The 16196-nt window shown below is 40.8% G+C and overlaps 1 protein-coding gene across 5 annotated transcripts in view; it reads left to right on the top strand.

The window, feature by feature from the left end:
- The first annotated feature begins 222 nt into the window (after window positions 1-222).
- The window catches only part of TASOR (transcription activation suppressor), a 30927-nt gene continuing 14953 nt past the window's right edge, over window positions 223-16196 (top strand). For all 5 annotated transcript variants that reach the window (XM_030500553.1, XM_030500555.1, XM_030500550.1 and 2 more), the window contains exons 1-10: window positions 223-723; window positions 7335-7480; window positions 8607-8699; window positions 9565-9637; window positions 11006-11097; window positions 11426-11584; window positions 12853-12980; window positions 14179-14210; window positions 15466-15571; window positions 15997-16100. In XM_030500553.1, the coding sequence (XP_030356413.1) occupies window positions 345-723; window positions 7335-7480; window positions 8607-8699; window positions 9565-9637; window positions 11006-11097; window positions 11426-11584; window positions 12853-12980; window positions 14179-14210; window positions 15466-15571; window positions 15997-16100 (1312 nt within the window). In that variant the 5' untranslated portion in view covers window positions 223-344. The remainder of the gene's footprint in view (window positions 724-7334; window positions 7481-8606; window positions 8700-9564; window positions 9638-11005; window positions 11098-11425; window positions 11585-12852; window positions 12981-14178; window positions 14211-15465; window positions 15572-15996; window positions 16101-16196) is intronic.

Genomic DNA, 16196 nt, shown 5'->3' with positions numbered 1-16196 from the left:
GCTGCCGGGGCTCGCCCAGCGGGCGGTGGGGGGCAGAGGGGGCAGCCTGACACCATCTCGGATGCGGCTCCGCGCCCGCCCGCGGACCCAGCGCGCCACCGGCTGCGGCGGCTCCCCCTGTGCCGCCAGCGGATTGGCTAAGATGGTCTGGCTGCAGGCCCGCCCCCTGCCCGCGTGCGCTGCCGCCATGTTAGCGCGCGGGGAGGGGGTGCCGGGGCTGCCATAAAGCGAGCGGACGGGGGGGGAGCAGTAGCGGCGGCGCATGGGCGCGGGGACGGGGCGGCTCGGTGGGGGAGGAAGAGGAGACGCGGGCTATCGATTTCGCTTCTCGGCGATAGGAGCGAATGGCGGATGTCGTGATGCCTAGTGGTGACGAGATGGAGCCGGAGCAGCATCACCGGACGGAGAAGATCAGCGCGGGCCTCGTCGGGGTGGAGAGTCGTAGAGCTGCCGAGGACAGCACACAAAATGGCGGACGCTCTCAGAGCAGTAGCACTGGGGAGGCGCTGCTGGTGGCTGCTGTTGCTGCGGAAGACAAGGTCCCCCTAAACCTCAGCATCACTAGCAGCAGCCAGCGCAGGAGCAGCATCTCAACGGCAAATGAACAACAGCAGCAGCCGCTCAGCAGTGTGTTGGGGGGGCCTCCCCCTCTCCTTAAGCTCCCAGAAGATCTGCATGTTAGGAGGAACTTTCAGATTCCCAGGAAGAGCAGAGAAAAGAAAGGTTGTTCCTTCCCTTTCCTTCCTTTCTCTCCCTTACTCCTCTCTTCATCTTATTCATTAGGCAGGCTCTTTATGCACCTCACACAACTGCATGCAAAATCCTGCGGGTGTGGAGGAGGCTGAGGCATGGCTCGGACTAGAGAGGATGCTGGGGATGAGATTTTCAGTGTCAGAGGGGCATTTACATTCTTTTCCTACCCCTCCCTCTTTTCTGTATTTATTTTGCCAAGAGGAGAAAAACAGACAAAAACTCGGCTTGAATTTCAGACTGTTGCTTTAAAAGGATGGAAAAGCTTGATGTGATCAGGGTGGGCTTGAGTGTTGATCCTGGCTCTGCTTCTGGAGAGGCAATCGCATGCAGAGAAGATGGTTCTCTGGGACGTGGACACACAGAGAAGATGATTCATTTTTCTCTTCCCCCTGACCTTGTCTCTGCAGGAGAGGGGTGAAATCATATTTAGGGTAAACTGGCAAATACTGAGCACAGTTGTCCTTCGTTGATGATACGCAGAAGACTTCTTATCTAGTGCATGTTCCTTCCTTGGCAGGAAGGAAGCGAGCATCCCACGTTCACGTGCCTCGCCTTGGAAGCATTCCTCTTCCAAGTGTCCAGGGTTTGGGTTTGTTTTTTTTTTTTCTCTGAGTAACTCTTCCTTTAAAGCCTGGGGTGTTTCTTGCTTTTTGTGAGACTCCTTTGGCTTCTACTTATCTTCTCTTGTCTTACGTGGCACGAAGACATGTCTTCTTTCCTCCCTGAAACTTAGCCTCAGTTCTTGACCCTTTGCAACATGGGGTTAGTAACTTAGTATGTATCACAAAAATACCTGTTCTCATAGGCTTATAGTTCTTCAGAGAAGAGTCTAACGTCTAACTTCTTGAAATGCTTTCTTCTGTAAAGAAGAGATGAAGGTAGGTTTATTTCATTATCCAGTCTTTCCCTTCTGTTTTTGGCAGTAATGTCCCCATTTTCATTTTCTTTCTTTTCTTTCCCATTGCCACCCCCTGAGGGGGAGCAAGTCTTGCAGAGATTCATTGTAAAAAGGATTGGGTTGATTTGAGGGGGAAAAAAAGTCTCTTATTCATCTGACAGAAAAATGTCTGGATAAAACATGGTGCCTCTTGCGCTTCCATATGTCAGACCCAAGTATGGTTACATTTGAATGTCTTTAAATATATCTCGGGTATGCTTGGTGCTTAACCACGGACATTTGACGTTCCTCTGGAGCATTTGGTTCCAGTGTGAATGAAAACCTGCAAAATACCTTTCTGGGGGATCTAATTCGTCATTTGCCCATGCAGAGCCATCTCCTGCAGTGTGTAACGAGTTTTTTAGACTATGTAGTTGAAACATCAGGCTTCTGTGGCATCTAAAAGGGGAAGGAAGCCCTTCTTACCCTGCTTCTAAAATTGACTTGCTAACGTCAAGGTCACTTGACCTGCTCTGAAGGGCTTTTTAGCATGCTTGTCTTTTATTCTTGCCCTTTCAGCTTAAAGAAAGCTTCTTGGGCATTTTAATCATTCTGGTGACTTAGGGTTTCCAAAATTCTGGAAATAGACCTTTCTGCATTCAGTCCATGGCGATTGCAATATTATGGTTGCTTACGGTTGCTTCTTGTTGGTCTTACACCGTGTGATACCGCAGCGCAAAGTGCTGTGGGAGAGCATGTCTGTCGCAGGCAAGACTAGCAAAGTGGGCTGCCAGCATGGTCTTTGAGGCCAGCCAATTTCTCTGTCAGCGTTAGAGAAATGATGCAATTAAATCAGTCTGGAACTAACTAGAAGGTCAGCAGTGCATTGGCCATCTCGACATTGCAGTGGCATACGCTTACAACATGCTTAGCACAAATGCTCGAATACCTCTTGTTGATCAGAATACGACCTCTCAGAAGAGCTCTCTTGGCTACATTCTGAATTCCAGCATAAAACAATACACATGTAAGCTTCCTCCATCCGTCCTTGTTTTGCTTTTTCAACCTCCATTTTGTTCCTGGACATACCATCCCGATACACGCCTGCTGTTTTGATTGTGAAGACTACTCTGTCATGTACAGACTATAAAAACTGTGCAGGATGATTTTGTCATTTGAGTGGGGTTATTTTTTTCTTTTTTTAAGCACCAAAATGTATTTTGGAAACAAAAAACCCCCCAGTGGTAGAAAACGCGTAGTTTAGCTGCTTATTTAGCCTTTCTGGAATTTATGTCCACCTCCATTTGGAGACTAACGAGGGACTGAAAGCAGCAGAACCTTGTTTATGTGGAGAAACGCATCTGGAGGAAGCATGCTGCTTAAACCTAACTGTGGTTGGTTGTCACAGAGAATCTTTCTTCTAAACTTCTTGGGTTTTTTTTCCTCTAGTGGAAGAATTGGGGAAAACACTGTAAGAAAAGTTGGCCCTGAGATTATTTCATTTTTTTTAAGGCGTGCATGCACTGGTTTTCCTGCTTAGAACTGTCTTGAAAGTTTGTTTTCTTGGGACATACAGTTTAGTACTCGCGCTACTCTCTTCAGTAGCGTATCTCTCCTTATCATCTTAGTACTTTGCCTGTTGTCATGGCCTCCCCTGATTCACTTGTCACATCTTTGCTGGTTTCCAAGTCTGCCTGAAACTTCAGTGGTCCTTGTTTAATAGGATGAAGAAAATGAATTTTCAAGATAAACCCCCGGAAGAGCATTTCGTAACTTGCTGAACTATGAGAGTGGCCCTCGTACCAAAAGGCAGTTTCAAAACACATGCTCAAGTAGCAAACAATGATTTAATCAATTGCTTGTTGATTCAGATTGGACATTTATTTCCATCATCTACCAAGTTAACTGGCCGAGTAGTGGAAAAAGGTCTTGCTTTTATCCATGAAAGTCTTAGCAATACTTGCTTAGAGGTCTAGGTTGTCCCTTCTCTTCTTAATAGTATTTGATGGTCCCTTTTCCATATCTTTGGTAGAGAGAGGTTTCTGCTGCTTGGTATTTCTACATGGGGATTTCATTAAGCAATCTGTGGACTTGGTAACTATTTAGACCTCTTTAAAGACATCTTTAAAAGACATCTTGGGGTGCAAAAAAAATCATAAAGAACAATGCTGTGATTCATTAACACCATAGATTTTTGGTGTCAGTCTTAAAAAATGAAGACTTCAAAGAAAATGGTGCTTCTCAGGGAAGTTTTTGTAGCAGGAGCACTTGTTTGTCAAGAGTGCTAGCGTTCTGTCAAAATAGGTAGTTTTCTGAAGTTCGCTTAAAAGTTAGGTCAGGATTCCTTAAGGAGAATGTCTCTGTTGCCTTCTTCACATTTTGACTTAAAAAAAACCCCCAAACCAACCAAACATGCTAATCCAAACTCTTTTCTCATGTTGAAGCATCAGACAGCTGTGAAAGAGAAATCTAAAGCCTCTAGGGAATTACATGTATCTGAACATCAGTCTAATGTCTGTCCCTAGACTAGGTGCTATTACCTAAAAGAAGTTTCCACCTAATAATACTCATGTGTGTTCCAATACACTGGGTAGAAACTGAACAAAATCAATATTCTTTTACTTATTTTTACTTGGGCAGAACAAGCCAGCAAAACCCGTAGTAATTGACTTGTATGTGGTATAAGGATACCGCAAGTTGTCCCTACATAAATCACTGCAGTGATCGCTGCAGTGCCTCAAGTTCTGGAAATTCAAAGCTGAACGGCTGAAGTTTTAGTTTAATGGCTACAGTGCTGTCCTGTAGTCACTTCAGCAGCTATTTCTTGCTCCATCCATTATTTGGCAACTCGGAAATAGAATGCAGTAGACACAAAATTAGCAGGCTGCCTCAGAGAAGAAGTTCCTAGTGGGTGCTGTCTAGTTTTCAAACCAAGTGTGGATTGTCTGCTAGTACTGTGTATGAAAAGGTGGCAGGCAGACAGTTGGTTTTGGTGCTAAAATTTGGTATTTATAAGGGATCTTCAAAACCTACGTATGTGTTTCTTCTGTAAGGATTATACATTCAACAAACCTTGTTCATGTTCCTTTTCTCCCAGACAATGGATGACATCAGATCATGAACCCAATCACTCTAATTTAGGCATGAAGTAAGCTGAGGCAAGATTATAGGTGTAGTTGCTATTCCTGTTCACTTTGTGTTGGTTGGACAGTGCGCATTCAAAGGAACAGAAATTCCATTACCATGAAGTTTTTGGATTGTTAAGCATTTTGTTACGAAAAGGTGGATGTAGAATCTTGTTCTTGCACTGATGTGATCATTTAGGTGGAATCAGCCTTGTTTTAATGTTCCGTATGTTCTCAAATTGAAAAATTGGACTCTCAAAAGGGACTTTCATGCCCAACAACTTAAAAATATTTCAGTTTTGACCTGTCTTCACTACAGCATAGCAGCAGCCCTTCTGCTGCCTTCGGTAGTCTCTCTGGTGAACTTGGAGGATGTGTTTGGGATATAAATTTGGTGAAAAACAAGAAAATATATTATTGAACAATATTATTGAAGAATAAGCGACAATAGTAAAACGTATTTCTTAGTTCTCTGCTAAGAAATTGAAAAAAGCAACCATCTTTTAAAAAAATCTCTAATTTGCTGTATTGCATAATTGAAGGGATTAAGTAGAGCTCTTCCATAAATCTGTTGAGAGGTAATTGTATAGTGCGTTCTCCTTAGCTTGCTGTTCTTGGGCAAGGCTGTCTTGGCTCGCTTGCCAGAACTTTCTGCAAAGCAGGAAATGTTTTAAACACAAATGGGAACGTGATTGACAATATTTGAACGAATGACAGGGTCCTAATCAGTTTAATAATGTGCCGTTTCCTAGATTTGTGTCTGGGAAGTAGGCAAGACATGGCATATATGTAGTTTGTGGTCGCTCTTTCTAGCTAGTCCCGCAGACTTTTGTCCTCGCCTGGGCTGAAGATGAGAGAAAGAGGCTGTGTTTGGCTGAGCATGTGTTTCTAGGGGGAAAGGGTGAGGTAGAGGAATCACCAGTACAGAAGTGGGAAATTTGGACATGCAGTTGGCATTGGTAACCTGCTGCCTTAACTGAGCCTTGCAGAGACAAGAGGAACAGGCAATATGTGAAACTCGTGCACCACAACAGTGGAGTTTAGTAAGTCCTTGTCAGAAAGAGTAAAGAGGTGTGTGGGCATGGGAGATGCTTTTCCAGTGCGTGTAGGTCTATAGTAGGTTAGTTTTGTATTTCACTGGTAAGTGTTTCTCTCTTCAGTACAAGTGCATTCAATCTTAGTAATACGAAACTGAGAATTTAATTTTCTTCCAATTATCTTTCCTCCCATATTGCTGTCAGCCTTTCAAGAATGAAGGCGTTGTTACTGAAAAGGGTGTTACAGAAGAATGGTTTCTTAATCACTTCCATAACCTGCACTCTTAAAAAAAATCACTTATTCATTGTTGCTGGTGTTGGGAATCATTGCTTTACTTTGGTTTGCGCATGTGCTATTACATTACAAACTGTGTGTGTAAATGCAGCTTTTACTAGGTAACACAAACCAGGTCAGTTTTCATTCAGAACACTTGGTTTATATTGAGGCTAATGCAGTAAATATTTCTTGCAAATGAGGAAAAGATTACTGTCTAAATCTACTACCATCTTATTTAACGAGGTTGGAGATGTAATTAAATTTAATTTGCCTTTTGAGTGATGGCAGGTTGTCTTCTATGTGAGACTGGTACTATTGTAGTTTATTCCTAACTGTTGTAGTGTTTTCAGGTGATGGTGGTTTGGGGGTTTATTCTGGTAGAGAAAAAAGGGCAAAGGCAGTCTCAGAAACAGCTGCTGGGAATGCTGGCTGTCTGAAGTTGGCAAATACCACAGAAATACTGCACTCATTGTATTTTGGAAGTTCCTCTGAGGAGAAAAACACTTGCCATACCGAACCAGTTCAGTTCCCCCAGAAGTATTCTCTTCTTAAACATTACCCTCAGATTCTCAGCTGGCCTACTCTCAGGTTGCTCTTCTGATCAGTTTGTCACCTTCAGTACCCAAATACAACTGAGGAAGCCTGGGGAGATGCACACTTTGCTGTGCAAACTTTCATGCAAAGGTTTGCCTGGCACGTGAATCTGTACAACAGTAAATGAAAGGCTGTCCTTCTAAAGCAGTTCTCGTGAGGGATAAGGTGATGAAGCATGAACACAGGCAGTGTGTTCTTTAAGAGCAGGAGCTTATTGGACTTCTTCAGACAGTGTTGAATTTATTCATATTTAGCCTTGTTACCATAAGCAAACAAACAAAAAGCCCCGTAAGGGCTCTAAAGAGAGGCAGAGCTATGAATTTGTTAAGGTTTTTATTAGACCAATTTGTTCCTAGTTCTTAATTAAAAGAGCTAATTAGTTTAATTAAAGTTACAGAAGTTTAATTACAGTGTTTTGCAATACATATCAGATGTTTTCAAAGGGTAAATTCAGACTTGAGGTGCTTCCCTTCTAAGCTTCTGAGAACCAGCTCAGAGTAATAGTAACAACTCATAAGGAAATGTGGTTTGTTTTCTTTTTTTTGAACCTGCTGTAATTCCAGGCAACTTCATGTTAAACTTTCTAGCCTGAATTCCATCTTTCTCAGATACTCCAGGTGCTTTGTATTCTAAATTGAAGTGTTAACCATTTGTCGTCTTCTCTTTTATAGCACTCTTCCAGCCAGTAGCTGTAGGCTCTCGAGAATTTGAGGATGTTGTGAAGATTCTGCATTCATCTTACTTGGAACCAAGTTCAGTGTCCAATTTTAATTACAAGAGAGCCAGCTTAGTTCACAGTGAACTGTTGGAAAAGGAAGTGAGTATATTTATGGCTTCTCTTTGTGAATAAGGTACAAGTCAAATGAAATTTAATGTCATTTCTGAGTCTAGAGGCAAAGACCTAGAGATTATTTTCTACTCGTGCTTGATAATTAATTGCAAACTCACATCCCCAAAAATGTAAACAGCACTTTTTCAGGCAAGTTTGTTACTGCATAGATATAATATCTTGCCTGCCAGATACTCAAAAAAGACTAAAAGAAAAATGGTATTTGGCTCTGCTTGTCTCTCTGCATTTTAAGTTTTCACACATTTTCTTAATTTTTATGTGTTTTTAATAACCTGGAAAGATGTTACAGTGCCTTGTCTGAAAGGCCTGATGCTCCCTGTGAAACTTAAGATGAAAATAGTTTTCTGACACTTAAGGTTACACAATCTCTGTAATTCTGTTGTTTTCCAAGAAGTACCACCTAAATGAGGTGATCACTTGAACTAGTAAGTCCAGCAGCTTGGTTGAAGCGCTTCTGCTGTACCTTATATGGTGTTTCTTAAATCCAAACTGAGAAATAAGTTTTCAGTCCTAGTGCCAAAAAGCTTCACGTATGTTGTAATAGAATATATAATCAGTTTGCTGTAATTATTATCTTGAAACTGTAAGGTAAGCTCTGATGTGTTTTTGGTTTTCTCCATTACTGTAACACGGTTACAGCTAAGGAGTATTGCAGCTGATGAAAACCACCTCAGTAGCAGTGAGGTGCAACTGCAAAAGTACATGCACAACCTAAAATATAATGGTCTGTCTTCTAATAAGAGAAAAAGGCTTATTTCTGGAATTTCAAAGATGATAGGGAAGGCATTGAGCTGGATGCTTGTAACTAGTTATGCTACAAAGATAACACGAAAACATTAGCGCACAGGTTTGTTTGAGGGGTGTCTCTTCCTTAAAAAATAAACAAATCTCTGGGCAGATGAAGTCAGTGATATTTCCTGTGGTATAATGGTTTTGAAATTGAGTTTTAGCATACTATAGTCTCATTCAACTTAATCTTCTGATTACTTTTGTATACTTGGATCTGCTGACATAGGCAGGGCCTTAAAACATTGACACTTGAATGTGACAGCAGTAATTTTTCTTCCTGTGTTAATAACTTTCTGTTTACTAGTACACAGAAAAACGCAGAGAGCTGAAATTTGATGGTCGCCCAGAGAAAGAACTGTCTGAAACCTATGCATTTCTGATGGTTGATCGACCTCAGGTAAGAAAAAACTCCCATCTAAAATGCTTTCTCTTGTTTTTCAGTTAGAAGTTTGGTTTTGTTTTTTTAAACTGCGTGTCTTTATTGACACACTTAATCACTAAGTTATTTTTTGCAAAATTGGAAAGCGATATGATACAATGTCACCTTTTAAGTCCTTTATTCTCTGCTATTTGAGGTGCTCCATTTACGTGTTTCTGTGGAGTATGCTGTCTGCTTTAGGCTCTGCTTCACAACTAAAAAGATAGATTTCTGGATGGCATGTTGGGTTTTAGTGGTTTTGTGTCTGTTTTTTAATTGAAAAAGGGTGTTGTGTGTTTTCATTGCAGTTGAGTTTTGGTGTTGTGGATTTTGGGGGGTTTTCTGGTTGTTTTGGGTTGGTTTTGGTTTTTTCTGCATCAAGAAGAGGTTACCTTAAGGAGAAGGTAACATGTAATGTTAGAAAATGGACCTTATTGCCTATGTCTCTTCTTTGATCATACATCTTTAATGGCAGTGATGGACAGGGAGTTTTTGTGGTTTTCCTGCTATTATAGAGCCAGGATTTCCTAAGTATTCAATCGTTTGCCAGATTTCCTTCTGCTTTGTGTATTAAAAGCAAGTAATGTTCATGAAGTGTGTTTAAGCTATAGGGAGGCTGTTTTTAAGTTACATGTGAGTCTGTGTAACTGCTTTATGTTGAGCATTTGACTTGTACAGTTTAACACTTTATTGCAGTTCAGCCTGGGTTTTGCTTGTGAGGCTTTTTGGGGTTTGGTTTTGTTTGAGCTCAGTCAAAATTGTGTAATCATTGTTTCTCTCTGTTCTGTTCATATTCTGGCTTTTCTGATAGACTTGCTTAAACAAAAATGTCTGTTCTCTTCAGATCCAGAGCATATGTGAAAAGGGGCTGCAGGTGGGCCACTCCAAAATAACAATTCTTGGCAGCCCTTCCATGGGTAACTATCTTTTGATTCTATGTGCTGGTATTGTTCAGTGTGAGTTGGCAGATAATGTGATGCAGTTGTGTAAACTCTCAGTCCTTTTTTTATTGCTTGTTGCAGGAACATCACAGCTGAAGTGTTTTAGCAAAGTAGATTGACATCAAAACATTATTTCCTAACTCTGGTTTTGACTAGTTTATTTAATTCCTTTCCCCCAGGGAAGACCTAATTCTCATTTTGGGTTAAGTCAAACCAGTATATCGTGTCTTCCCTGTGCAATAGGGAGGCCAAGGAGCTAATGCAGTCTATGGCTGTGTGCCTGTGTGTTTGTACATACATATATGCATGTATATGCTTTCAGAAATACCTAATAGCAATTGTAGCTCAGCTTAGTATTGATGTAGTTATAACTAAAGTTCTTGAATCCACAAATCCAAGAAGAGCATAGGCGAATTGGAGACCTGGAAGAGCCACAGGGTGTTACGAAATTTGAAAGTGCAGGATTCCTTTTGTGCAAAGCTTTTAAAATAGAAAATGAAGAAATGATGTTGTTATCCTTTTGAAGAATTAACGTGATACAGAGGTGACAGTGTGAATGTTGAAAGCAGGAGAGATGCAAGGTGAGGAGAACAAAGGTACATGAGCATGTAATTTTTTACCAGTTTAGCCAATAGAGATTTTGGAGCAATTTATCAAAGCAGTTAAATAGAGACTTGGAATGAGAGGAACCTAAGCAAACTGGTTGCTTTTCTGAGTAACTGAATTCAGTTGCAGTTACTTGATCTGAGGTAGTCAGCTAGACCAACAGATGCAATGTGTGTCTGAGGCCTTAAAAAAAATCTATGAAATTATGGTTCAAGTGTTGAAAAGCAAGAAATTATTTTACCTTTCCATTTGAGTGTCAGTTTACGATTCCAAAACTGTATTTTTGTCAACAGTGTAGGATGAAAGATTGCTGAGGATGCCAGTGTTTTCCTGCCTTAGTTCTCTATCATATCTTTGCTGCTTGTCTCCACATTGTGCAATGGGACATTGTACAGAAGGACATCAGCTCTTTTAAAAAGTCCCACCTGAAAACGGCATCTGGAGAGCCTTTGGGCAGGGCTTGGCCTCTTGGGCACAACACTGTCAACAGTGTGGGTGTGCTCCTTTCACACTGAGCTGGTGTCCATATTCTGCTTCAGTGTTTCATGCTGCTGGTGGTGCAAGTAAACATTTATTCTGCTGTCTTGAAGCTGCAACCTTTTACCTTTCTCTGATCTTGTTCCAGAAAAATTATTCTATCTTTATTGCTTATTATATGTTGAGCTTGTAATGCTTTTGAAACATCTGATAATGTTTTGATATTCACCATAATGTGTTGGGGATTTTTTATATTCTTAGGTGTGTATATCTCCAGGTACGCTGATTTATTGCAGCCTAACCCTCTGGAAGCTGGAGCAACTGGAGATGTGATTGTTTTTAAAATAATAAAGGTAAATTTATCTTGCTTATTCTTGAGGGATTCTGTTGCTCACTGAGAAAATAAAGGTGGTTTAAACCTAACTTACTCAACTTCCATTTACACAGTTCTCTGCTTGTAGAGAAACTAGAACCCTTCCAGGCTTAAAATCTGTTGACATTGAGCATAATTTTTTATAGAAGGCGAAAATGTTGTCTTTTCTATGAAAATAACATACTTGTATAAGTTGGTTTTTTAATGGCCTGTTTTCATTTCCCTACTCTTACTTCCTTTAGAACTTGAAGCAGTTTGCCGGATTTCAGGAAAAATCTTATGCTTACAAATCTTCTGCTTTATTACAGGGAAAAATGAAAAGCATATATGACCACATTGGAATGAAAGCAATGGAATCAACAGTAAAGAGTGCATTAGATCCAACACCAAAGCATGAGTGTCATGTTTCAAAGAATGCAAACAAAGTGACCTCCTTGTTGGCTTATCGAGCCTATGAACTTACTCAGGTAGAGGACAACTGTGCATGTGTTAACTTCTTATCTAACAACTTGATAAACAGAACTTTTAACATGATGGAGATAAATCACTGAAGATATAGCAAAGACTGAGCACTCCCTGTAACGTTGCAGTCTGGTGTATGTTTAGCAGTAGCCCAGAGATGCCTGTATTAGAAATTAAGAACATGTCAGTCTCTCTTGTTTCCCTTATATATACCTGGACCTGATGGAGAACTCCTTCAAATCAGGATGTAGATGGAATAGGAAATAGCTAGGGAAAACACATGGGGACTGGATGTAGAGCAGGGAGGAGAGGAGAGAATGAGGAGTTGTAAGTGTAAAAGCAGAACTGGCTAGGAAAGAACAGCATTTTCCTCTTTTCCCCTTTCATCCCTCTCCCCACCCCCGCCCCCACCCCGCCTTTTCTTTTTTTTTTTCCCATTTTTTTGTTTCCCCTACCAGATTCTTAGGTTTGGAGATGGGGAGGGGAGGACAAAAGGGATCAGTTCCAGGCATCTCTGTTCCTCCAGCTGTTCACTGCAGTAATCCGTTGCAGTCGGATTATTCTATCAAGTCCATAGATTTCAGGATACTTAACTTGAAAGCATTCTCTTTAGTATTGCAGCTTCTTTTGACTTCTGTGAATCAGAGGTGGGCACTGATTCAGATGGCTGGCAGATGAATGTATCTTTTCATTTCTCATTACAAACGTGCCTCAATTAACGTTTAACATCAGAGTTTTGTGACTGCCCTAAGGATAGACTCCAAAACTCATTGCAGTACTTTCCTCAGTGATTTTTTATTTTATTTGTCCCTTACCTCTCCAAGAATATACTTTCAAATAAAAGTTGCAAAATCATTTTTTCGTTCTTGATTAGCTCCTGAACTAGTGTCCATCCTGTCACTGTTGGGTAGAGGATGGAGGAGCAGGTGAAAAAATACCTCAATTGATTGTATTACAAAGTACATATGAGAAGGACATTTAGAAGCTTTTCTAAGTATCACCTTTTGAAGAAATAGGCTGTCGGTAAAACAAGCAAAGATGTGATTTGTTATAGTAACTTACAACTTGGTTTATATACCAGTTAATGTTTGGCATAATGGGTTTCACACAAACTCCGTTTGCTTATTTAAATAATGAATCATGAGGTGTATTTTGTCAGCTCTTCTGTGAATCAGAGTGCACCTTTCAGTGAAGAAAGGTCGTGGATTTTAGTGTGTTTGCAAAATCCAGTTCAGCAGACTTGTAATTAACATTGTGTTCACTTCTTTTCTAGTACTATTTTTATGAATATGGCTTTGATGAGATCAGGCGAAGACCAAGACATGTGTGTCCTTACGCTGTCGTTTCATTTACTTATAAAGATGAAATGGTGCCAGTACCAAAATTCTTGCCTCCGTCAAGGTAAGCTAGAAGATGAGTTTCGGAAGGACTGCGTGCAGCATGAAGAACTCATAGCTCTTGACAGTAGCTTAGAACTGATTTAGGTCAACAGTGCTGAAACGAATGGACATGTTACAGGGACTTAGCATAATAAATATTTCTAATGCAAAGCAAGAGGTGACAAAATTGGGTTTATGCAGCAGGCTGGCCCCTGTAAGAAGCAGTTCTGCTGCTTCTGCCTAGGTGGAACCCATGTATAGTGGGTTGGGGTTTTTTTTTCTTTTGGTTAACTGAGGAAATTCAGACATAGAAATGTTCACAGCATTATATTGTTTGATAATTGTCCTGGGTTCAGCTGCAGCAGTCATTTTTCTCCTTCTTGGTAGCTGGTGCAGTGCTGTGTTTTTGACTTTCAGCCTGGGAACAACGCTGATAACACCGATGTTTTTAGTTGTTGCTAAGTAATGTTTACTCTGGCCAAGGACTTTCTCAGTCTCATGCTCTGCCAAAGAGGAGGGGAAGCCGGGAGGAAGCAGAGACAGGACACCTGACCCAAACTAGCCAAAGGGGTATTCCATACCACAGCACGTCATGGCCAGTATAGAAACTGGGGGGAGTTAGCTGGAAGGCCCAGATCACTGCTTGGCTCGGGCTGGGTATCGGTCGGCAGCTGCTGAGCAATTGTATCCTCTCCCCTTGTTATTTCCCTTATCATTAGTATCACTGGTGGTAGCAGCAGTGGTTTGTATTATACCTTAGTTACTGGACTGCTCTTATCTCAACCCGTGGGAGTTACATTCTTTTGATTCTCCTCCCCATCCCTCCGGGAGCGGGGGGAGGAAGAAGGCGGGGAGTGAGCGAGCGGCTGCGTGGGTCTGAGTTAACTGGCTGGGCTTAAACCATGACAGTATTCTAAAAGTATTCTCTGTATACTTTGTCACTGAGCTCTTCACTGGTGTTGTCTTCCTGCTTGTGGAGAGAATATTGAAAGGAGCAATTGATTACAGATACAATATGATACCTATGCTGCTAAGAAGGCATCCAGGTGTGGGGACTGTACCACGTAGTGCTAAAAAATAGTGATCAAGAGACCTGATAGCTTGAAATTAGCGAATTATCAGTGTTGCTTTGTTGTTAGACTGATAACGTATCCTTAGTGTAAAATTCAGTAGCCAGAAATTTCTGTTTCAACCTAATCATTCTTTTTTCTTCTTGATAGATCAAACAGCTTCAACGCAGATAGAATTATAGGTAAGAACACATTGAAATTTACTGCTTTTATGATGGAGATATGGAAGGTTGTGGACTTTTCCCCCCTGTAGCTGTATTTGTCTTTAACCAGCTTTGTTATGCTGACTGTATACCTGAGTTTTAATGATACTGGGTGATCAAACAGATACTCTAATGTATATCTTCTTTTACCAGAACAAACCAGAACTGAACAAAATCAAGTCTTTTTTTCCCCCTCCTTTTCTACTTATCGTCCAGTAAGAACCTAAATTCTGCTTCTGAATCTCCTCCTCAGTGGCATTTAAATTAATATGATCCTCTGTCCTGCTTTTTTTGAACCTCATCCCAGTAAAATATTAATGTTTGAAAATTGGTTGACAGTTAAGGGCAGAGGATACCATTCCACTGATATTGGCATCAAGGGTGTGCTTATATAGACAGCTACAGGTGACATACCAACCTCCTTTAATCTGCTAAGAACAGATTAAAACAAGATAGGATTGTAAATATTCTTTCTGTTACCTTTTAGTTTATTATTTAACATATTGTCATCTGGTCTGGTGTTAGCATGGAATTTTCCCTATCCTGCTTTCGGAGATTCACTACCTTTTTATTGCCATTTCCTTTCAGTCCCACAAGTGTTTTTTGTCACCGAAAGTGGGGAGAATAAAACTCCCTAATACTAACGTAGCATTAAGAGGCAGGCACTTCTTTACTGCAGCGCTGAGTGCTAGGTGGAATTTCCACAAACCGAGCACACCCCATGCCCGTTTCGTCTTTCCATTTATACACAATTACAAGGTAGTGCACTCCCAGTTACAATGATTGGTTAGTGAGTTGCATGGAGGAAGGGTCTTCACCTGGGCGAGGGTCTTGATCTGTGGCTGTGTTTTTTAGTATTATGATGAGAATATAATGAAGATAATTCAACTAAAGGACACCCTAATCTAATTTTGTTGCCAAGCTGGCCAGCTAGATATCTACCTTGCCAGGTTGTCAAATAACTCATCCTGTATACAATAGACCCCAGGTGTTCTGGTTATGGCCTAGAGAGTAAGGACTAAGGTTAATACGTTACAGAGAACAGGGACTTCAAGCAACACAGCATCAGATTTCAAGTCGCACAGCAACCCATGCTAACATAAAGGCTAACTTCTTAAATCAAGATATTCCTATAGCTGTTTCACAAACAAACACAAAATATAGAAAGATTCAGTAAAACTGAAGATAATCTGCAACAGTTTCACTTAATCTTCCTTTCTCTATCTTAAATTAGATAAATATAACTATACGTTATGGAGGGGACAGCTTTGGAATAAAGGCAAACTTTTGTGCCACGTTTCCTTGAAATCAGCGCTACGTCCATTCCTTCCATGCAAGCTGTGAGTATTGCCATTTAAGCAGTAAGTTTAGAATATTGGTGTGTTGAAACTCTTTCTAGTAGGGGCTGGTGAATTTTGGATGTATTCAGGTGAAAATCCGAAATACACACTGACTAGACACTTTTAGTATGCCAGACTAGACTTGACCTGTGTGTGTGTCCAGAGCTTCCTTTAGTGCATGCACACAACTGTCAGCATCTCTTTTTTGTTTGGTGTTTTGTTGGTTGGTTTTTTCTTTTGAAGTGACACACCCCCCTTTGCAGGAATACACCCCACTGGCTCACGAGACAGTCCAAGGAACTGATTTTTAAGAGTGTGTATTGAATAGTTCTTACTTGATCAGTGAGGGTAGGACCAGGGGGGTGGGGTGTGTAAAGAAGTCTTTATCTTTCATTTTTCACCTTCCTCCCACCCTTCCTCTCCAGTCCAGAGAAGTTGGAGGTTGAAAAAGTCGTGAGCATTGATCAACTGAAGAAAAAAATCTCACCAGCGCTGTTGTATAAAGAAACTTATATAGGAGCAAGAGAAGGTAACTAATTCCAGCTTCATTTTTTAAAATTTGGAATTTTAAAAAGTTTTCTGAATTACAGTATTGTTTCTTTTTTTCTTACTTTCTCTCTCTACC

The sequence above is a fragment of the Strigops habroptila genome, chromosome 11 (genome assembly GCF_004027225.2).
Source record: "Strigops habroptila isolate Jane chromosome 11, bStrHab1.2.pri, whole genome shotgun sequence".
NCBI classification, from domain to species: domain Eukaryota; kingdom Metazoa; phylum Chordata; class Aves; order Psittaciformes; family Psittacidae; genus Strigops; species Strigops habroptila.
This window is presented reverse-complemented; position numbering and strand designations above follow the sequence as displayed.